General features: G+C 39.6%; 1 protein-coding gene across 1 annotated transcript in view; it reads right to left on the reverse strand.

Annotated features, from left to right (window-relative positions):
- KIF1B (kinesin family member 1B) overlaps nt 1-23,264 on the reverse strand; it is a 185,890-nt gene that overhangs the window by 38,314 nt on the left and 124,312 nt on the right. The window contains exons 28-34 of the mRNA XM_020974134.2: nt 22,614-22,732; nt 11,361-11,446; nt 10,660-10,789; nt 10,325-10,487; nt 3,664-3,754; nt 2,386-2,504; nt 1,518-1,573 (exon numbers count right to left, since the gene is read on the reverse strand). Of these exons, the coding sequence (XP_020829793.1) occupies nt 1,518-1,573; nt 2,386-2,504; nt 3,664-3,754; nt 10,325-10,487; nt 10,660-10,789; nt 11,361-11,446; nt 22,614-22,732 (764 nt within the window). The remainder of the gene's footprint in view (nt 1-1,517; nt 1,574-2,385; nt 2,505-3,663; nt 3,755-10,324; nt 10,488-10,659; nt 10,790-11,360; nt 11,447-22,613; nt 22,733-23,264) is intronic.

Raw genomic sequence — 23,264 nt, forward strand, 5'->3', positions numbered from 1 at the left:
AAAATGATTCAAGTTTGAAATGTCCATTTACACAAAGATCTCTCCTAATCCACATGTTGAGTGTGCACCTCCAAATACAAGATTATGGGAGTTATTTTATATATTTACTTCAGATTTAAATTTCATACCCAATTAACTCTGAATTGTTTGAATGAATAAATGAGCCAGAATCCTAATTTTCGGTTAAGAGTTTCTATTCCCCAAAAGTTATAATTCTGAAAAACTGTCTTAAAAATAAACTTGAACTAAAGAGACCATAATATATTCCTAGAAATGGTAAGAACTTTAGCAGACCATCATTCCAACCTTTCCATTTACATAGGAGGAAATTTGGGCCCAAAAAAGTGAAATGATTTCCTCAAGGTCATGTGAGTAGAAAGTGATATAGAGGATTCAAACTCAAGACCTTTGACTTTAAATTCTTCTAGAAGCCATGGAGGAATTCTATTCTACTCATAAAATCTGTACCCTCACCAGACTCAATTTATTTGAGCTGATGGTGCTATGCAAGAAAGAAAAAGAACCCTTAACTCAGAGTTATTTCTACATATGGAACTTTGAAATGAAAACTGCCTTGAAGTGTATTGCTTCTGAGGTCTAAGAAACCCAGCAGCCTCCCCGTCTGGGACAACAAGCCAAGAAGGGGCCCAATATCTTTTTCAAAGCTATGTTTTAGGACTTTCTGACTAAATGAACTGTGCATTAAATCTGCTGTATCTAAAGAAGACAGAAATACCTATGCTTCATCCACACAAAACCAACGGCTTAGGATGGTTCTACATCTAGAGTGGAAATGGTTTGGCCACTAACCATCTCGTTTAGGCACCCTCTCGCTCTGGCAGCCAGGGACAGGCAGAAAGAGAAAAGGCTGTAGCAGGTCAGCCCCATCCTGGAAGCTGGTGATGGTAGAAGATGCAAGGGCATTGGCGTGCTCAGAAAATATGTCCAGCACATGAACATTCATGTAGCCAGACATGAGATATCGAATCAGTTCAATCTTTCTCTCATGGTCTGGTGAAAGGATGAAGAACCAAGGTACAGAGAACAAGGAAGGAGAACAAAGTCGGTTGGGAATTAGGGGGATGACAGTGTGGGAAAAGGAAGGAAATAAAAAGGAAAAAAAAGATAATTGAACATGCAGAATAATTTGATTATGCAAAGAAAAGTTCTGAATCATTTCAATGTAGCTAAAAACATGCAGGGATCTGAGGATGGGGGTGGGGGTAGGGCAGGGAAATGGACAGTTACAAGGAAGAGGGATAGGTGGATTGCCAAGGTTTGGCAAAAGCTTAGGAAGTACACATGAGTGGTTCAGCTGGTCAATACGATTTTGCTGTCTAGGGGATAAAATCTTATCTCTTCACACTTATTGTTCTGATCCAGATGCTGAGGAGAGCTGCTTTCTCCAGAAAATTGAAAGTTGAGTAATTCAGAAGAGTGGAAATCAGACTGTATTATACCCTAAAGCTATTCAGAATGATGAACATATACATAAACACAGATGACTGAATTCTCACCTGGTTTGGAGAGTGGCATGGGCGGAGGGAAGAATCGCCGGGATGGCTGAGGAGGACTGTAAAGAAAAGAAATAAGTCAGATTTCCTACAGACTGAGAAAGAGTTTGGAGTCTTATGCCACCATCATCTTAATCTCTCTTTAAGCAAATCTTTCAAGTTTTCATCACAGTATCGCAGATGCTAGATCTCATTTCTCCAGCTGAAATGCTAACTAAAACACTTTTTGTTTTGTTTTCGCTTTTTGGTGAGGCAATCGGGGTGAAGTGACTTGCCCAGGACCACACAGCTAGTTAAGTGTCAAGTTGGATTTGAACTCAGGTACTCCTGACTCCAAGGCCAGAGCTCTACCCACTCTGCCACCTAGTTGCCCCAAACTAAAATGCTTTTTGACAATTCTCTTGTACCTCTTGGCTAAAAATGGATAGTGAGAATTTTCTAGGTAACTTTGTCTTGATTAAAACATTACTGCATCATCAACATCATTACTCTACCACACACCAGTTCCTATGTATTTTTTTCATTCACCTGTTTAAACGTTTTAAAGGGAAAAATCAACTATTCAGTGTTGTTTCTCTGAGTCTGAGCTTCAAGGGATCATTTATAGCTAACTTTCTGACTGCAGCTAATCTGAAGCATAGCAGAGGGGCCTATCTCTAGTAAAGCCCCTTTCTACAGTTATCTGAGCCAATCTTAAAGTGTCCTCAGAAGGTGGACCTTTGGTAAAGCCTCGGTAAAGCTAGTAACGTTAGCGAACGCAGGGAAATGTAGGGTGGCTAGGATGATATTTGCCTTAAGTCTCTATAAGGGTCTCTTATTTTTCTGAGAAGAAAACTACTAAAAAAATCCTCTTGACTCATTTGGTCCAAACCTGTGAAGTTCCTGTCCCTGAACATGAAGAGGGTGTTGCTGGTAATGCCCAAAAACCTCAAATACTATAGGCTTGGTCTTGATGTAGTCCACAAAGGATTCAGTTACCTCCACTGCAATCTAGCAAAAGAAAAAACAAGTGAGAGAAGTGAAAAGACTAACCAAAAAAAGGCTCTTTTCTTAGCTGAGATCTGAATTCAAATATTAGCTCAACATTCTCTAAGTACAGAGTCCATGCAAGCACAGTATCAAGTACCTCCACAGAAATGTTTCAATCTCTCTTCTAGATTTCTTCATGTGTGCCAGTATGTGTCAGAATTTACATTATATATATGGTCCACCTTCTTCTTTCCTATTACAGATGAGGAAGATGAGAACCATAGCTGGGTAATCAAAATTCTGGGACTAGAACTCAGGCCCTGATGGCCAGTCTAGTGCTTCTCCTCCCACTGAGCTGTCTTAGAATCAGTGTGTGAAGTGTGGCACCCTTTGGTGTTAGACTTCACTTCTTTCTTACTTTTGTCTATACACTACCTCCTGCCCCACCCCCACACACGCCAAGAGCCACTTTAAAACTTGGTTTCTTCTGCTGTGTTCTGCTCGACAAGCTCTCCCAGACAGACTGATGTTAGTGTGACTGACACACTGGAGAGAGATGAGCATGCTCCTGCGCTCCAGAAGGGCCTCCCCATACGTTGTGTGTAGTTACTACTCTAGTTAGTCAGAGAATAGAGTGTAGCCAGGGGTCTCACAGTCTAAGTGGTTAGTTATCCGTCATCAGGAAACAGAACCCTGAATTCTAGTCAAACACAAAAGACTGGAGGTTGTTAGAATCATTTTTACTACATGCAAGTTGACACTGGGGTTAACGGCTAAGAATTTAATTTAGAATATGGTCACCTCAATAAAATGCTTATTTAACACGCCCATATTTTTCTGGGGAGAAGAAAGCAATTGACAAATGATCTAATAAGCCCCTGCTACCACCCAATCTCTCTCTCACACACACACACACACACACACACACACACACACATTGTTCACTAAGATGACTAACTATAATTTACACAGGGATGTGCCCCCTCTCGGCCCTGAAGATTACATCACCACTTTAGGTGGTTCCCTCTATCATCTCCTCTATTCTACACTCCCCTTCTCGTTCTTGGGCAGCACCTCATCTCTGAGTTCATCTTCCCTTGGTCTGGAAAAGCTGAATGGAAACCAGATAGTACCACCTATTCTTAGCCAAACTTCAAAGACATTAATATATCACACTTACATTCTGAACGTGATAAAAGCCGAGAGGACTTCCCCTGCCATTGTTTTTTAGGGGTTCAGTAGAGAATGCTTCATCGTGACGATGTAAGAAGCTAAATGAATAAAACAAATGTAGCTTTCAATAACTTGTGTCACTAGAATCCTCATTTTCAAATATATATATTGTGGAAAAACACAGGAATCCATAAGTGGATACTACTGACAAATTTACTACGATACATGTTTACATACATATATATGAAGACCAAGACAGCATAAATGAAAGTTTTAGTGAAATTAATACCAGAACTATTCAATATTCTTTAAAACTAACTTCCAGAAACTGTTTTGGCGCTCAGTCACTCAGTAGCAAACGGATCTGAAAAACTGCTTGGAGGTGGGGTTAGGAGAAGTAGAAAACTGAATAGCCTCATTCTGGTCCCATAGTCATTATTTGGAAAATCATGAAATTTTATGTAAAATAGGTCTGCAAGAGCTTAAGATGCTACAACAATATTCTGAGGCCTGTCAGTAGCATCTATATGCCTGGGGATAGCTTATATAGAGCATCCGTTGAGAGTGGACTGTTCAGACTAATATTAAGTACTCTTTACACTCACAGACAATGAAAATTCTATTGCTAAGGGGAAACTGGGAATAAAAATATGTAGAGAAGAAAACAGTAGTCAGTACGTGAACTATTCTCAGATAAAAGACATAATACCCATTAGGAGAACACAGAAAAGCAAAGCAAGCGAAAGTCAGATCCAGAGGAGAAGGGATTTAAAAACATTCATTTTACATATCAGTTTCACGGTCTTGAGGAAAGCAGTAATTTTTGACACAAGGGTACAAAGCATTGGTGAAAAATTTGTGTCACTCTACCATGCTTTGCCATATAAAGACCTTTCTACTGTTTCTCTCACTTTTATTCCCCTATCCTTCTTTTATTCTCTTTTTCTCCTTCTTCTTAGCTATGTCTTATAAAGTTCCAAGTATATGGCAGGTACTTGACAAATACTGATTGCTCTTGCCATTGGTGCAGATCATGAAGTCCTACTGATAACACTCAATTGTTCTATACCATTTCCACTATATCGGCAGAATACACAATGATTATGATGTAATGAGACTGGTCCATAAGTCATATACCAGATCATTAACATTATTTTATCTTTAATTCCATTTTATTTTATTTTCAGCATCTTCCTCTCCTACCCACATTTAGAAAGCAGAAAAAACAAAACCCATTACAAATACGTGTAGTCTAGCAAAACAAATCCCCACGTTAGGTACGTACAAACAGGAAAGGAAAAAAGCATTTTAATCTGTACCCTGACTCCACCACCCATCTCTCAGGAAGCGGGTAGCATATTTCATCATGAATCCTCTGGGATCCTGATTAGCTATGGTGCCGCTCAAAGTTCCCAAGCCTTTCAATGCTGTCTTTAGAGTACTGTTATTACTGTACAAATTGTTTTCCCGGTCCTGCTCACTTAACTATGTATCGATTCATATGTGTCTTCCTAGGTTTACATGAAATCACCCCCTTTATCTTTTCTTACAGCACATTCATATGCCATAACTTATGGATCCATTCCCCAATTGATGAGCATCATCTGAGATTCTAACTCTTTGCTACCACAAAAAGAGCTGCCAAAAGCATTTTTGTACACATGGGTCCTTTTTCTATTTTCTTGATCTCTTTGGGATACAAACTTAGTAGCAGCATTGCTGGTTTAAAGGGTATACACAGCTTAATAGCTTTTGGGGTATGCATCCAAATTGTTTTCCAGAATGGTTGGACTAGTTCACAGCTGTACTCACAGTGTATTAATATATCTATTTTCGGACATCCCTTTTAGCATTTGTTATGTCCCATTTCTGTCAACTTTGCGAGTCTGATAAGCGTGAGGAAGTGTCTCCGAGTTACTTTAATTTGCATTTCTCTAATTATTAGTGATCTAGAACATTTTGTTCATATAGCTGTTGGTAGCTTGGATTTCTTCCTCTAACAACTGCATGTTTATATGCTTTGACCATTTCTCACCTAGGGAATGGCTCTTTTTCTTATAAATTTGACTCAGTCCACCACTGTAAGCTCTTTGAGAGCAGGGAATGTCTTTTGCCTCTTTTTGTATCAACGGTCTTTAGCACAGTGCCTGGCACAGAGTAGGTGCCTAATACTTACTGCACTGAATTAAAATATCTAATAAATGAAAACTTTATTAAAGATACTTGCTGTACTTTTTCTTAATTTCCTGATTCCTTTCTAATTTTAGCTGCATGGATTTTGTCTGTGTAAAAATTTTAATTTTTTGTAATCAGAACTGTCCATGTAACCTCCTGTGAACTTCTCTATCTCTTGTTTGGTCATGAACGCTTTACCTATCCATAGATCTATTATGTCATCCTTTTTGTCTAAATTGTGAACTTGTTTTGAGTTTGTCTTGTTACTCTGTGTGAGATGTTGAGTCTATATGTAGTTTCTGTCAAACTACTTTACAGTTTTCCCAATAGCTTTTGTTGAATAATGAGTTCTTGCCTCAATAGCTAGAATTCTGGGGTTTATCAATCAGTAGGTTACCATACTCAAAATTCTGCTTGTATTTCTGTCCAAGCTGCAGTATTCTTTGAAGCTTTGCATGTAATGTTTTTAAGTCATTAAGATGTTTGTAAGTCATTCTCTTTGTCTGGGTTTGCAGTTTGAGCATCCATGTCACTACAATAGCTTTTCATGGTGGGATTCTATTTTTTTTTGGTTTCGTTTTGGCTCCTTCTAGCCTACTACTTGACTTTCAACTTTGTTTTAGGGCTGGGTTGTACACACTTCTGCGGGGAATGTATGGGCTGAGTTTCTGCCCTCTTACATTTTTCTATTACTTTCTCAGCTTGAGCTGAAGACCTGAAAACTTTCAGGGCTCTCAAAGAGAGGTCATCTGGGATAAAGTCTGTTCACTGCCCTTTTGGTCTGAGCTCTTCAAGTTCTTGAGCCAGATTTAGGCATGTTGTCTCTGGTTGGAAGTGCTAGTAGAGTGCTGCTGGACTCAACTACTCTAGAGGTTTAGCGGGACTGAACTGCTGGCCCCCTTTGGTCTGGGACTCTGCAGGCTTCAGCCTGGGTTGGAGTCTAGAACTGAATCCCTGCTCTGCTCCTGAGATCATAGCCACACTAATACTGATGACTTGTGTACTTGTTACATAGCTAGGGCCTATGACCTACACCACAATAGCTCCTTTCTGCCACCCCTTAAATGCAGGTCCCCTCCTTTTAGTCTGCCCTGGATCTGTGACCTAGAATTTGGTACAGGGCAACAGAGGTCCTAGTTGGCACCCATCCCTGTACCCTGTCCTAGTTCAGGAATCCCCTGGGATCTCTTTCTGCCCTGGTACCCATTCTTAACCTTCTTTCAGTCTCTGGGTCCTGCAAGGCCCTGAATGGTTTTTCCTCCTGGTCACCAGTAACTTTTTCTTGGATTTCCCCATTTGGTCTAACATGTTTTTTAGATCTTTGTGGAAATGTGGCAACGTACTTCTTCCAGCTACTCTGCCATCTTGAAACTGCCGCCATTCTTATTATTATGTAGCCATAATTCATAGATAAAGTGAGCTGGGAATCATAACCCAGAAAGACCTTGAGTGTCAGAAGTTCTATTTGAATCCTGACTACTACTCTAGGACTATATCTGTTTCACCCCACTTGCCAAACTGCAAGTATACTGCCTCAGGATTTAAAGGATGTGAGTTTAAATACTGCTTTACATGCTCGCTAGTTGTATAACCCTGGACAGCTCCCTTCATCTTGCTCAGCCTCAGTTTCCCCATCTGCAAAATAGGGGGAATAGCACCTGCCTCCCTCGATTCAATGTGAGGCTCAAATGAGATCATGCATGTCAAATGCTTTGAAATCCTTAAAGCCTATAGAATTATCAGTTATGATTCAAGAGGATCTGCATCTGGGGCAGAAATATTAGCACCCTGACAGGAACAAACACACTGGTACAACACACTGCCCAACTGTCGTCTGCCTGCTTTGGATCCAAGTCTCACTCGTGTGTGGGCATGTGGATACTTCCAACAAACTCCATCTTCTCCAAACAGAGGTTGAGCCTGCACCTGGAAACCGGCCTGGTGTGTTAAAAGGATTTAGTTCTTCTCAAGTAGTCAGGCTCACAGATCCTCAAAAGCCAGCTGATTATCTATGTGTATCATGGACTCCCTTCCCTCCACCACCCATTGTGGTCTGTCTCTCTGGGTGAGGGACTAGGAGGAAAGTGAGAGGTGGGAATTTTGGGGTGATGAGGCACTAGGTTTAAGAGTCATCCTCACTTGCAGGTGAATCTTTCTCTATGTATTGTAGGGGCCCAAGCCTCTCAGCCCCACTCCTGACCCTTGGACTTCAAAATCATAATGTCGCCTGTCCCCTCCGTTCCCATCAGATATCTTGACTTTCACCTCTTTTACATGTTTTCTTTTCTCCATTAGAATGTAAGCCCCTTGACGGCAGGACCTGTTTTTCTTTTTTTTTTTTTGTATTTGTAACCCCATTGGTTAAGCACCGTGCATGGCACAATGAGTGCTTAATAAATGCTCATTTCCTTTCTCCCTCCTTCTTTCTCAGAATTTAATATCGCTAGAATTCAGAGTCACCAGGAGATGCTGGCTTTTTTTCAGAGTTAAAGGAACAGAGATAAAAATGTTAAAACAACTTCAGTCATCATGTCAACATCAACTAATAAAGGGCCTTTTTTCCCCCTTCAAACTTATCATTGGTCTGACTTAAATAAAATTGGACAGTTCTGGAGGATTGATTTTTATTATGTCCCATTCAACCTCATCCTGGCTTTGATGATACCAGTTAATACAAATTAAACAGCTGAATGATACTAGACAGGAGATATTTCAACAATAATATACTATAGTAAGTATTCCTTATACCATGCACTAAAATGTAGTTTGTATTGAGCTGAGACCCACCATGGGACTAAAGCAGTGTTTCTCAAACTGTCCTGGACTCAGGGACCACCAAAGAGGGACACAGGAAACTGATGAAGGAGTAGAATGTTTGCAATGCCTGAGCTCTAAACAGTTATTAAGTGGTAACACTGACAAACTACGGGATGTGTATGTCAGCCATAAGCTTGAATCCTATACTCTCCTAGTTTTTGAGGGATGGGAACTGGACCTGTGAGTTCATTTGTATAGGGAACTTCCAAGTCAACAAACATACATTTAGTACTTACTATGTGGCAGTATGCTTCCTAGTGCCCCAGCTGGTAGCAGGGGATACTGTAGCAAAGGTAATGCAAAGAAAAGCAAGAAAACAGTCCCTGCTTTAAAAGAGCTCACATCCGACGGGGAAGACAACATGCAAACAACTATGGACAAAGAAGATATACGCAGGGTAACGTGAAGATAAGCTCAGAGGGAAGGCTGTAGCATTAAGGAGGACTGGCAAAGGCTTCTTGTAGGAGGTGGGATTGTAGCTGAGACTTGAAGGAAACCAGGAGAGTCAGGAGGCAGAGAGGAGAAGAAAGAGAGTTCCAGGAATGGAGGATACAAGTGGAAATTCCTGGAGTCAGGGAGATGGAGTCTCATGTGTGAATAACAGGAAAAAAGCCAGTACCACAATATTATAGAGGGGAATAAGGTATACAAAGAAGGGAAAGGTAGGAAGGGGTCAGTTTATGAAGGGCTTTGAAAGCCAAATACAGGATTTTCTCTTTGATCCCGGAGTTTATTGAATGAAGTGGGGGAGGGGAAGAAGAGTGACGCAATCAGACCTTCATTTTACGAAGACCAGCTGGGCTGCAGTGGGAAAAGGCTCGAGGGAGGGAGGCCAACTAGCAAGCTGCTGCAATTGTACCGGCATGAGGCGATAAAGGCTTACACCAGCAGTGTCAGAGGAGAGAAGAGGGTATACAGGAAAATAAAGGTAAAATGGTAAGATTCGGCAACAGATTGGGTACGTGGGGGTGACAGAGTGAAGTGTCAAGAATGACATGTAGGTTGTAAGCCTGGGTGATGGAGAGGATGGTGATACCCTTAACAATATTAGGGAAGGGAGGAAGAAGGGAGGGTTTTGAAGGAAGTATAATGAATTCCTTCTACCAGTTTGGTACCTTCTCTGCATCTTGTAGCCTTAGAGAACTAAAAGGCTAAGTGATTTGCCCAGGGTCACATAGCCAGTGTGTGTCAGAGGCAGGATCTGAACTCAGGTCTTTTTGGTTTCCAGTCCAGTTACTCAGCCACTCTACCAAGCTGCCTCTACACTAAGGGTTTTGGGATACTTGCATAAGTAAGACCAATGGTTATGGAGGGCCCAACAGCCTTTTTACTGTAGAGTTTCTTCCTCTCACCTAGAGAGAGAGGGGAAGGAGACTGTATGAAGTAGTGTGATGAAAGATCGCCACTAAGCATAGAACTGAGTGTAGGACATAAGATTTAGAAAAAATTTTTCAGAGCCACTTTCCTGTTGAACGAATCCTAACACAGAACCAGCCACCCTCTTGCTCTTCACTCCATGTACTACTGATACATTGCACCAACCACTAACTCCTATTCTATTAACCTTCAATTTCTCCTTCTCTCTGCCCTGAGTGAAGAAAGCGTTCTGCTTTATGCTACAGAGCCCCTATGCCAGACAAGTTACAGAGAGGAAAATAACCAACAGCTGCGCTTACTTGAATTGGCAGAAGATGTCCGCATATTCCGGGAGGATACCGCTGGCCTGCAACACCGTCACTCGGAAAGTGAAAGCGCTGCCCAGTTTCAGATGGTCTCCAACCTCTTCAGGAAACCCTTCCATCACCATTTTCCCGTCCAGCAGAGTGCCTGACTTCAAGTCTAGGGGAGAAACAAATGACAAGTGCGTAGCTGAGATTACATACGACTTTCCTTCAAGAAGGCAAAGTCAGGACCTCTGACCCTGCTCAAAAGCAGCTTATGGAACTGCTTACCTTTCCTCAGAGGGATCAGAAACATTCTTTCACCACCATCTCATCTCCTGTTCACTTACCAAGTTCATTCCCTCGAATGATTTCTTCTGGAGGAGTAATGATGTCAGAACTCTGACCCTGCCCTTCCACAATCCTTAGTTCCTCAAGGGACAATCCAGAACGGGTCATTGCAACTGAAGAAAAATCACTCTGAAAACAAGGCAAGGGGTCACACATGATCTAAGCATGCTGATACTGGTTTCTTTGAATTTCTCATTATGTCTCAAAAAAAGGACCAGGAATGAAAAACGTTATAATTTAAAAGCTTAGAAAGAAATTATAAAAGTATTATTAATACATTCTTGTCCTTATTTGAATATTTAAATACATTAAAAAATTTAAATAGTTTTGTTGTAATGTTTAATACCTTTTTAAAATATAAAATTCAAAATAAAAATTATTTCTTTAAAAAAGTTACACATGTAAAACTGTCTGAAACACAAAAATGACATTAAAGGTAAATGGCTTTCCCTGTTTGAGGATATGGAAGAAGGAGGAAGACTGATCAGGGTTGGAACCAGCACTGGTTTAACAATGCTAAGCTAATAACAATTACTGGTAAGTTAAAACTTGCTGACAACTTTCCAGGAATTGACTATACAAGTTGCTCTGCAGTTACCAATAGTGAAGAATTTTTGGTCCAACTTCTAGAATTTTGTCTCCACATCTTTCTTCCTCTCCTCCCCCACCTCAAATCTTTCTATTTTATTTGAAGCCTTACCTGATTAAAATATTCATTATCAAAAGATATTTTAGCTGTTCCTGACTGCCGAATTCCAGAGCCATAATCAGGAGCTTCTTCATCAGCTATTCATATAAAAAAAAAACAAGAAAAAAAAACCACTGTAAATAAGCTAAGGCTAAAATCAAAGTAGGGCTCAACTAAGACTGAATACTCAGACTAAAAGTAAGTGATATTTATTAGACTGCCAAACAGTCTTGCCAGTTGAGATTTTGAAAACTAGACAGCATTAAAGAAGATCTATTGAAGGGATGAGACAGAACAAGAGTAGGGCAATTCAATTGAGTCATTTTAATCCACTTCTCCAAATGACACTAGAAACAAGCAAAAAAAAAAGCAATCATACAAATGAACTGAATTGTCCTTTGCTTATATCAGACCAGTCTCAAAAGAACCATGACTCTTAAACTAGTACTACCATAAATTCCTGATGTAATAAATACTGTGTATTGGTAGGACACTACTTAACTCTTCCCATATAGCAACTAACTGCTTTACCTTTTATTATACACAATATAGAAATGTTTTACATTACAGAAAATATTTTAGCATTTTCCTCATTGTCTGATTTAGAAACACTGCCAATAAAATAAGCTTCACAAATCCCATCACTTCCTGAGGCAGCTCATTCCACTTTGGAATAATTCTAATCCTGGGAAGTCTTTCCTGAAATCCAAAGTGTAAATGTGGCTCTTTGCAATTTCAATTTGCTCATATTTCAGCCCTTGAAGGCGCTCTCCCACCCTCACTCTTTCACAGTCTGCTGTTCTCCAGGCTTAACATCCTAGTTACTTCAGACAATCAACCAGTTCTCTTCCAATAGGATCTGAAGACCCACCCCTACCTGAGCCTCTCTGCCCTAGATATTTTCTGCCTATTTCCTTCCTACAATGTGGCACCCTGAAATGAATACGTTACTCCAGACATGGTCTGACTAGGGCCGAGTACAGCAGAACCTAATAAAGTTCTCTAGCCTTGGAAGCCTTTCCAGCGCAACCTACATGGCATCAACTTTTTTGGCTGACATATTATACTGTTGACTCATATGAAGCTTACAAGTCCACTAAGACCCCCAATATCTTTTCCAGACCAACTGCTATCTGGCTGTGTCTCCTGCATCTTGTACTTCACAGATAATTCTTCTCTGAACTCATGTAAGACTTTGCACTGATCTCCATTAAATCCATCTTCTTTACTTAGCCAAACTCTGCAGCTTGTCAAGACTTCTGTGCATCTTCACTATATTACAGTGGGTGTATATCTGGAACTTGTTGTGGTGCGTTGGCTAAGACGCTGATCTAAATCAGACTGGGGAGCCTTCATCGCTATGGGTAAGGTGGGGGGAATTTTTCCTTCTTTCTCTTTTTAAAAAATTAATTAGAAGATTCTCCAAAAAAAAAAGAATATTTTCATGTATAAGAAAGCTAGAAAAGAGGACTGTGTATGAAATCATGAATCAATTAAACACAGCTTTTTAAGAAATATATGAAATTTACTGTGGAAGTAATAACATTGCCAGACAAACAGCCTGCGGCCCCTTCTGAACTTTCATTTGCTTTCTGCTGTGTATTTTAAGAGTTTCATTTATTTCCTTTTTTTTCTTTTTTCTTTTCATCATAGATTAAGAATTGGAAGGAAGCCAAAAAGCCCCCGATTTAACCCTCTCATTTCCTCTTATGAACTGAAACTCAAGAGAGGTTAACTTTTCCAGGGTCACACAGCTACTTAGGTGACTGAGGCAGCATTTGAATACAGGCCTTCATGACTCTAAAGCTGTACTCTATCCACTAGAGTATGCTGCTACCATTACTGCCACCCTGACTCTTCCCATCCTTCCATCCAAATATAAGTCCTCTCTTGTAATAAATAAAGCAAAACAAATTATGTAAGGGAAGAATTCTTAATCACTCAAGGACCAGAGAGGCAACATTATGCAGTTGAAGGTCTGCTGGATTTGGATTCAGAAGGCCCAGGCTCAAATTACAAAATCCCAGCTTTGCCACTTTTATTGCCTTGGTGACCTTCAGCAAGTCCCTTAACCTCTCTGGGTCTCAGTTTCCTCAACAATAAATCAAGAACATTGGGCGGTAGATGGCTTCTAAAGTCGCTGCTAGCTCTAAATCTCTGATCCTATGACAGGTGAAAATTAAAAAAAAAAGGATAATTTAAATTACAAGAAATTGAAAAGTTTTGCATGAACAAAATCATTGCAACTAGGATAAGAAGAGAAGTGGTCAACCGAGGAAAATCTCTGTGTCAAATATTTCTGATAAAGATCTGATACAAAAGATGCGATATGGAATATTACTCCAAATCACTAAAAATAAGAGATGCAAATCAGTATAATTCTGAGGTTTTACATCACATCCAGCAAAATTAATAAAGACAACAGATGCTGGAGGAGGTTGCAGAAAACAGTCAGTTATACACTGTTGGCAGAGCTGTGCAATGGTCTAACCATGTATAAAAGCAATGTGAAATTATGTTAAGAAAGTAACTAAAAGGCCTATATCCTTTGATTCAGAGACCCCACTGCTAAGTGTATATTCCAAATAGGTCAAAGATAGAAAGGTCTCATATATATCAATAGCATTTTTTTGTAGTAGCGAAGAACTGGAAACAACATAAGTCCTGATATATTAGAGAAAGGCCAATCAAATTGTGATGCATGAATTTAATAGAATATTGCTGTGTTATAAGAAATGATGAATAGAAAGAAAACAGAGAAATATGGGCAGACTTATGTGAACTGATACAAAGAGAAATAAATGGAACCAAGAAAATATAAATGACTACAACATTGTAAAATTGGAAAAAAAAATGAAATTGAGTGCTGTGTAAAGGTAGCTGGGTGGCACAGTGCACAAACCTTAGTTCAAATCTGTCCTCAGACACTAATTAGCTGTGTGACCCTGGGCAAGTAATTTAACCTCTGTCTCTCTCAGTTTCCTCATCTGTAAAATGGGGATAATAATAGTACCTATTTCCTAGAGTTTTTGTGAGGATGAAATGAGATAATATTTGTAAAAATCACTAAGCATGGTGCCTGGCAAATAGTAGATGCTTTGTAAATGATTATTTCCTTTCTCTTCCCTGCTGTGTAAGAATAATGAACTAACCAGACCAGGAAGAGATATTCCAATGTGCCTCCCTCCTTTCTTTACAGATGTTGGGAATTATGGATGTATATAACATCGCATATACTGTCTACCTTGGTTAACGTGTTTCATTAGTTTCACTGAATATCTTTTTAAAAAATTTCTTTCTTTATTCTTTGCCATAGTAATGGCTCTTTGGGTAGACGATTAGGAAATGAAGATGATAAAAACAAAGATATTTATAACATTTTAAAATAAAAATTGATAAGCATGCTTCAATGATTTTATCCAAATCAGTGATAAAAATGTTAAACAGCATAGCCAGCTCCTCCACTGAAGACCTCCTCCCACAAAGTGACACAAAATAATTATTAACTAGACTTTGGTTTTAGCCAACCAGTTCTGGGTTCACTTAACTGTCGTCCTGTCTAGCCCACAAATCTCCATCTTGGCTATAAGATCAGCATCAGCGATTTTATCAAGTGCCTTGTGAGGTTACTCTACCAAGAGACAGCATTCCCCTGGTACTCCAGTTTAGTCAGTTCAGTGTCAGAGATGGGCAATTCCATCCATGGACACCAGCACAGCTCACAAGCAGCAGTAATCAGTAGAAGTATCTCATGAATTGTTTTATGTTTAAAGAGGATTACTGACATGCACATGGCAGAGGCAGACGTGGACAGGGTCTCCCTGACTCCAAATCCACCACTGTGGCCATTACCCTGCAAGTTTAGCCACCTTGTCAAAAAAGGAAGTGAGGTTCACGTGGCTTGACCTGGTCTTGATAAAACAAAACCAAAACCTGCTGGCTCTGTGCTAGCTACTTTTCCCCCAAGACATTCAATTCATTAAGAATACATCCTAGAAGTTTTTCAGGAATCAAAGTCAAGCTTACTGGCCCATAGCTGGAAGATTCCATTCTTTTCCTATTTTTTTTTTAAATTGGAACATTTATCCCTTATCCAATAGTCTCATTTTCTCTCGCATTTTCCATGATCTTTCAAAGACTACTGACAATGGCTCAGAAATCACATCTTCCATTTTCCATACTTCAGGATGTAGTTCATCTGAGCCAAGTGATTTGAACATCCCTAGGTCAGCTAGGTTCACTCTATTATCTTACTCTCCTTTTTCCTTTTCAATCCAAAGACCATTCTCCGTGGTAGAGAAAGCAGAAACTTATAAGAGTTTAGTAGCTCTATGTTTTCTTCATTGTCTATTACTTTCTTCCCATTTACCCCTAAGGAGTGGTCAGAGCCCTCCTTTGATTTTCTTCTCCTCCCCATAATTAAAAAACAAATGGTTTTTGTCATCCTTAGCTTTCTTCGCTAGCCTCAGCTCATTTTGTGTTTTATCACCCGTATCTGGAATCTCTATTTACTATAGCCAGTTCAATGTAGGCTACACATGCAGTGATGTGAATGGACTTTAACTCTACCTGGGCTCCTTGAGAGCAAGGACTGTGTTAATTTTAATCTTTGTATTCCTGGGCCTTTATGATGCTTTGCATATAGTATTTGCTTACAAATGATCGATGAATTATTGTTATTCTTTGGAGGCAATCGGGTTAAATGACTTGCCTAGGGTCACACAGCTAGTAAGTGTTGGAGGTCGGATTTGAACTCAGGTCTGTCTGACTCTAGGGCAAGTACTCTATCCATTGACTGATGAATTACTGAGAAACTCATCTAGTTCAGAAGGGAGTTGAATCATATAGGCCATTGGATTTTGGTCTATTTGCCAAGTCTGTCAACCAAGAGACAATTAGCCCCAATGGATTCTTAATATACAGATAATTTCTTCAAAGTATCCAGGTGGAAATAAAATAGTTATTCGGTAACAACTCAGGTATCAAACAGTTGTCACTATGAAACTAACATTATCTTCGAGACCTACAAAATTAAGGTATTACTCAAGCCTGACGACACTGACTTTCTTCCTCAAATATCTTACTGTAACACAGATCAATTATGAAAATTTATCATAATATCAGTAATTTTATTCTTGCTGAGGTAAATCCATAATCTCAGCTTATCTAAGAGTGACTGTTTTACAGGTTCTCATAGCAGAAGGGTTGCAAGGTTACCTTCTGAATACAATACAGAAATCTGGAAAATGGGCTATTGGTCCAAAGGCAGAATATCACAGGAAATGTCTTGGCTAATTTCTCAGGCCCTAGGAAGGATAGATTATTGAGAAATGACAAATACTTATGCCTTAATAGTTCTTTTCAAAGTGGCAGCCAATAAGCTGTAAAGCTTGAAACTGTTTGGCTCATATGGGGAAAAAAAAAGCCCTGTAAAATAATTCAACATTTCTGAATAAGTAGGGTGATGTTGTTTTAACAGTAAAGAAATCTTCTATGAGCAGTCTCTAAGTTGCCCACATAGTGTCAAGGGAAATTCCTTTATCCACTTATTCCAGAATAGCAGCAGATACTGTCTAGAATCAACTTGTAGTTTTTAAGATTAACAGCTAGGAAGCAAACAGTAAAGAACTGATTTATATTTTAATGGATTTGTGATCTCATCAATGTGAGCATGTACAACACCAGCCCACATTGCAACCCATCTACATATTTCTATTCTGCGATTTTCACCACATCTTTCCAAAAAGTCCATAGAAGAGCTGTCTGATGTACAGGCCTTCCTCTGCATCTTTTATCATTTCATGAGGATCAGTGCAATAACCTGGCTGGCCATCTGCCACACTAGCCTACCTCCTTGTCCAATCAGACATGCCTTCGAGGTTTTTTTTTCCCACTCCACTTTGCATGCACCATCATCATTGGTAATATGCAGCAAGCTACACACAAGCACTGCACATCTTTCCACTGATCTCTGAGTCACCTGAAATTGTGATTCTTTTGAGACTATATTGTTCCATGCTTCAACCCAATAAACATTCATTAGGTATCTGATATATGTAAGAGACTGCTATATATCATTACTAGCAGAATGATATTAAAAATATGGGAAGTGCCTTGGAATCAAACACATTTCCCATCTGTGATTCAGTCCTTTTCCCTTCTCTTCCATCTATTAAAATCTGGACTCAGCTCATTGTAAAGCAGTGCCATTTCAAAATAGGGAGGAGCACTGAATTTAAAGTCTGAGGCCCACGGTTAAAATAGTGGTTGGCTACTTATTACCTGTTTGACTTTGGTCAAGTTCCTTAATATTTCTGTATCTCAGTTTGCTCATCTGCAAATTGAGGTGTTTAAACTAAACTAGATGATCTCTTGGGTTCCTTGCAGACATAGATCCAATGATCCTATACATACTGGGTATGGACGAACTCACTGGACCGTCTATTCTAGTGGTCTATAAAGTGGGGGCCATGGCATGACTTGAAGGGATGAGTGATCAGCCAGAGGGTGGGAAGATAGGTTGTCTCCCCTCCTCTCTGTGAAATACAATTGTAGAGTTTGTCTTCAATAAACTACACCTACCCTTTGCCCATTATAGCTCAACACTCACAACCTTTACCCCCTCACATGCTGTGAAGCTCTGAACCTCCTTCCTTCTGCCAGGTATCAGTCCCTCAGGTCAGTTACAACTGAGCTGTGACCCAGACACCCACAGTAGTAGCTGGGCAGGTACCCTTTCCAAGATGACGATGCTTCCTCTAGATGCTCAAAAACTGTACTGTATGGGATTCACAATTTAAAAAGTTTAGAGACCACTGGATTACTCAATTGGTTGTCATAGACTGGACAATATTCATTATTCACCCAGATATTTTTACCTCCAGGTAATGGTAGCATGATCGATTGTGAGTTAGCCACATATGAGAGTCAGCCAGATTTCATTTTGTAACCGCAATTTCTCCTCACAGAACAAGAAAAGCTGAGAACTGGAAGATAATTTGAGGTTGTCTACTTCTAGGTAGAGAATCCCCTCTATGACATATACAAATAATTGTTCAACTTTCTGTATGAAAGTCTCTAGAAAGCAGGAATTTACTACTTTTAAGGCAATCCATTTCATTTATGGATTGCCCTAATTAATATCAAGTTTTTTCTTACATCAAGTCTAAATCTGCCTCTGTCATTTCACCCATTTCTCCAAATTGCCAAGCAGAACAAATTTAATCCCTCTTCCACTTAGCCCTTCAAATACTTAGAGAAAGCTATATCCTTCTACTAAGTCTTGTTTTGCCAAGTTCAATTATGCCTAGTGCCTTCAGTCCTCATATGATGTGAGTTTGAGAAATTTCAGCATCGGTTTGCTCTATTCTGAAGATCACCCACATTGTCATTGTCCTTCCTAAAATGCATCAAGTACATCTCATGTTCTTTGATCAGAGCAGAGGACAGAGAGACGATCAATTGCCTCCCTGATTCAGTGGGAACATCATGCCTTTTTAATGCCAGCCGAGATCACATCATAGCTTTCTTGGCTGCCATATCACACTTGTGACTCATAATAAATTTGTAGTCCATCAAAACCCTCAGATCTTATTTTTAGACAATTGCTACACAGCCATAATTCCCTCATCTTTAACTTGTGAAGTTGATTTTTTTTGAGACCCAAGTGTAAAACTTTTACACTGATCCCTATTAAACTTCATCTTATGAAATAAATTCTATTTTTTGCTTTTTGATAAGGCAATCAGGGTGAAGTGACTTGCCCAGGGTCACATAGCTAGTAAGTGTCAAGCACCTGAGGCCGGATTTGAACTCAGGTCCTCCTGACTCCAAGACCAGAGGTCTATCTATTACACCACCTAGCCGCCCCCAGTTGAAATAAGTCTGCATCATAACTTCATCCCCTAGACTACTAGTACTCCCTTCACACCTTTGTGTCATCAACAGATCTGATAAAGATGCTTTCTAGGCCTTTATCCAAGTCACTGATAAAAAATGTCAAATAGCAGAGGGCAAACACAGATCCCTGGGTCACTCCACTGAAGACTTACTTCCAAAGGTGACATTAAATCATTAATGACAACTCTTTGGGTTTGGCCATCAAACCACTTCTGGATCTACCTAATAGCACTGTCACTCAATCCATTTACCTCCAATTTGTCCACAAGAATAGCCTAAGAGACTGGATTAAATATTTTGCTAAAATCTAGGTAAGCTATATTTACGTATGGAGCAACTAGGTGGTACGGTGGATAGAGTGCTGGGCCTAGATAGAGTCAAGAAGACTTACATTCTGGAGTTCAAATCTGGTCTCAGACACTTATAAGCTGTATGACCCCGGGCAAGTCACTTAACCCTATTCGCCTCATTTCCTCATCTGTAAAAGGAGCTGGAGAAGGAAATGGCAAACCACTCCAGTACCTCTGTCAAAAAACAAAAACAAAAACCCACGTGTGGTCAGGAAGAGTTGGACACGACTGAAATGACTAAACCCCAAATATCTATGCAGTTTCCTGATTTACCAGCCTAGTAACTTTGCCAAAAATGGAAATGAAGTTATGCTGGCATAATCAATGTCAATGAAGCTCTGTTAGCTCTTTGTGACCATCGCCTCCTTTTCTAGCCATCCATTAACCAACACTTCATAATGATAGGCTTTATAATTGTGCCAAGAATCAAAGTCAAGCTCATTGGATGGACTATCAGTTGCTAAGGAATGGTAGGGTCCAATGAAGTTCGTCTGAAGAGACTTGGATATGTTTGTACGCTTTAGATAGGAAGACTGAAGCTTAAAGAGAGTGGGTGGAAAATGATTATAGAAGCAATCAGCCAAAGGTATGGGAAGGAATAGAATCAAACATAAAAGTAGAGGCCTTTGTGAGAGAAAGAGCCATCTTTCACCAGTGATGATTTTAAGTAGTTTTATGAATAGGGGAGAAGAGGAAGTTCCTAGCTGAAAAGCCACTATTGTCTCAGGATCCTCTGCAAAGAGAGAATTAGGGAGAGAGTGATGCAGGAGTCCCAAGGAAGGAAGAGAAGGTTTAGAAGAGCACAGAGATTCAATTAGGGAAGAATAAAAGGGTAGCCTTAAGGCAATAAGGGCCAGTAGAGAGAAGATAACATAAATTATTAGTGGATTTAGGCAACACAGTTGCTAGTCCAGCGCACGTATTTAGGGTATAGGCAGGTGTGTTCTTTCCCTTTTCAAGTTTAAGGATCTTCTAATTAGATTCCAGATAAATATTTCTCATCATTCTTATAGGTCCAGAAATCCAAATCTCGTTCTGAAACCATCTCTTTTGGGGAGTGAGACAGGGGCAGCTAGTAATACCCAAATATGCCTTTCTGTTTTGAAGCCTATTTCTTTAATTGTTAGTAAGTGATGAAAACACCATCACCTGTATCATTAAAGTCTTCACTATGGAAGACTTTATAATCCTAAGCAAAGGCCACTGTGCTTTCAGTTCCTCATTTAAAAAAATCTATTTCTATGGTTTAATTACTTTACTACACTATAGAATGGTAGCAGTAGAGCAGATTAGTATTGTACAATTGTCTGGCATCACTATTATCAAAGGTCACTATAAATGTGGTAAATCTATCCCATTTTATGTCTATTTGTTGTCATCCTTCCAGTTTCATCTAGCAATACTTTCCAGATGGCTGGCCTTAATTGGGTCTCATTCTAAGCCATCTGTAAAATCATTTCCCCTATGCCCTTACCTTTACTATTAAATGTTTCCTATTTCCCGGAGTCAAAAGCTGGTGGTTGGGTGGGAACAGTTGTAATCATATGCAGTATCATCTCATTTTTATCCTTTATTCCAACCAGGTACTGATGATGACCTTTGTTTGCTCTAACTAGCTGATAATTCAAATGCACAACAAGAATTCGATTCAAAAAACGGCTCCCACATTGGTCACAAGTTGTTGCCTCTCAAGACATATTCAATTTCAATTTTTGTAAAGTTTTTTTTGGCGTTTCCCACTACCCACTGCTTTTCCAGCTTTCTTACTGAAAAAAGTATTCAGAATGTGTATGTGTGTGTGTGTGTGTGTGTGTGTGTGCGTGTGTGTACAAGGCTTCTGAATAATTCACAAACCCTTTATCATCTTTCTTTTTTTTTAAATGCCAAATCATTTTTTCAAGCATTTTACAAGATTTCCCCCAGGGCTACCTTTAAAGTAAAAGTATTAAAATACACAGTGAATTGCTTCGGAGGGCTTTCTTGTTCAGTTGTTTCAGTTTTGTCTGATTCTTCATGACCCCATTTGGGGTTTTCTTGGCAGATACTACGGTGGTCTGCTAGTTCCTCCTCCAGTTCATTTTATAGATGAGAAACTGAGGCAAATGGGTTTAAGTGACTTGCCCAGGGTCACACAGTTAGGAAGTGTCCAAGGCCACATGTGAACTCAGGTCTTCCGGATTCCATGCCCAGTGCTCTCTATCTACTGCACCACCTTGGAGGGCTTTCCTGAGCTCTTATATTTCCTCCACTTTAATCTCTACAACAAATATTGAGATATAAACGGTGATTATTCATCAGCAGTGGGTTTGCTAGTGCTCATTCTAAGCACTGCAAGTCAGAAATGACTGTTCTTGTTGTATCTAGACACAAGATGAAACAACTCCATTATTTGCTCATCTATGAGGATAACCTGTGGATCACCCTTCCATTCAGCTTCTGCTTCTTTATGTCTTATGGTTTCATTCCTAACAAAAATCTTAATGTAATACGGTTCAAGCATGTCAGTAGTGTACCAACTCATCGATTGTAGGCCAAAGATCTAACATTTAGGGTACTGAAAGCTTAACATTTGTGAGTGGTTTAAAAACTACAGAATTGGCAGCCCCCTCTGCCTCCTCCTCCATTTCTCTAAATCGATGGTCCTCTGACCAAGGGGCCATTATGCCTTCTGTTCTGGATCACAAATCATCATGATCAAAGCACTTAGGGGCCAACCTTGTGATGAGGATCCTCTCTTGTTACATGTAGACAGATACGGACTGCCACTGCAACCACACTCTTTGCAATTTGGAAGAAACTGCATTTTACTTGCATAACCTTCATAAACCTAAGGTACACACCCAAGTATGGTGGGGCACTGGAAATTTCATGGAGAAAATTTTTTTAAGAAACAAAAATATCCCAAAACTTAAACAAATAATAAAAGGACCACGTGAGTAATGAATTTTTGCTAAGCCTCAAGACAGAGATTAAATCAAAAAGTATAGGGCCATTTTATGAAATGGCACTTCCTTACCTGCAATAGCCTGTACTGCCACACGCAGAAATCCCCGAACTTCACCCTTCTCACTGACAACAGCCACTCTATGAATCAGGGGTACTGGGTATAACAGGTTACTCAGGTATACAAACGCCCTAGTGACAGAAACAGAAAGACAAACATTATAGCATTAACTATAGAGAGAATTTGGTATTTGGATGCATGGAGTCTTCAGGAAGTCTCCTGCTGACCATGTTAACAAGGTGCCCTCTCAGACTATACTGCACTATCAGGTGGCTTCTAAATAGCTTCTGACAGGACAGTCGTTCATATGAACACAATCAAGTACTTGGTAAAACAACTGGCAAAGACCGAATGAACTGCATCACTACTCTCTATATCAATTACAACAGGTGGATGAATGACAATTGAGAGCTAAATGATCACCTAGAGCTCTACAAAGATTGTTAGGAGGAAAAAAAATGCATTTATGAACTTAATGGCCTTTATGCACATGGAATGGAATTAGATGGTTTGTTGTTGTCCTTTTTCTCCCCCAGTGGTTACAACAAAAAGCAGAGACACAAAAGACAAAGAAATGTGGCTGGGACTCAAAGTGCAGCTTGAGAAACTGGCCTTACTCACAACAATGTCTATTAGCATGATGATAAAGAATTTTGATTAGGA

The sequence above is a fragment of the Phascolarctos cinereus genome, unplaced genomic scaffold (genome assembly GCF_003287225.1).
Source record: "Phascolarctos cinereus isolate Bilbo 61053 unplaced genomic scaffold, phaCin_HiC Scaffold_726;HRSCAF=1367, whole genome shotgun sequence".
Taxonomy (NCBI): Eukaryota; Metazoa; Chordata; class Mammalia; order Diprotodontia; family Phascolarctidae; genus Phascolarctos; species Phascolarctos cinereus.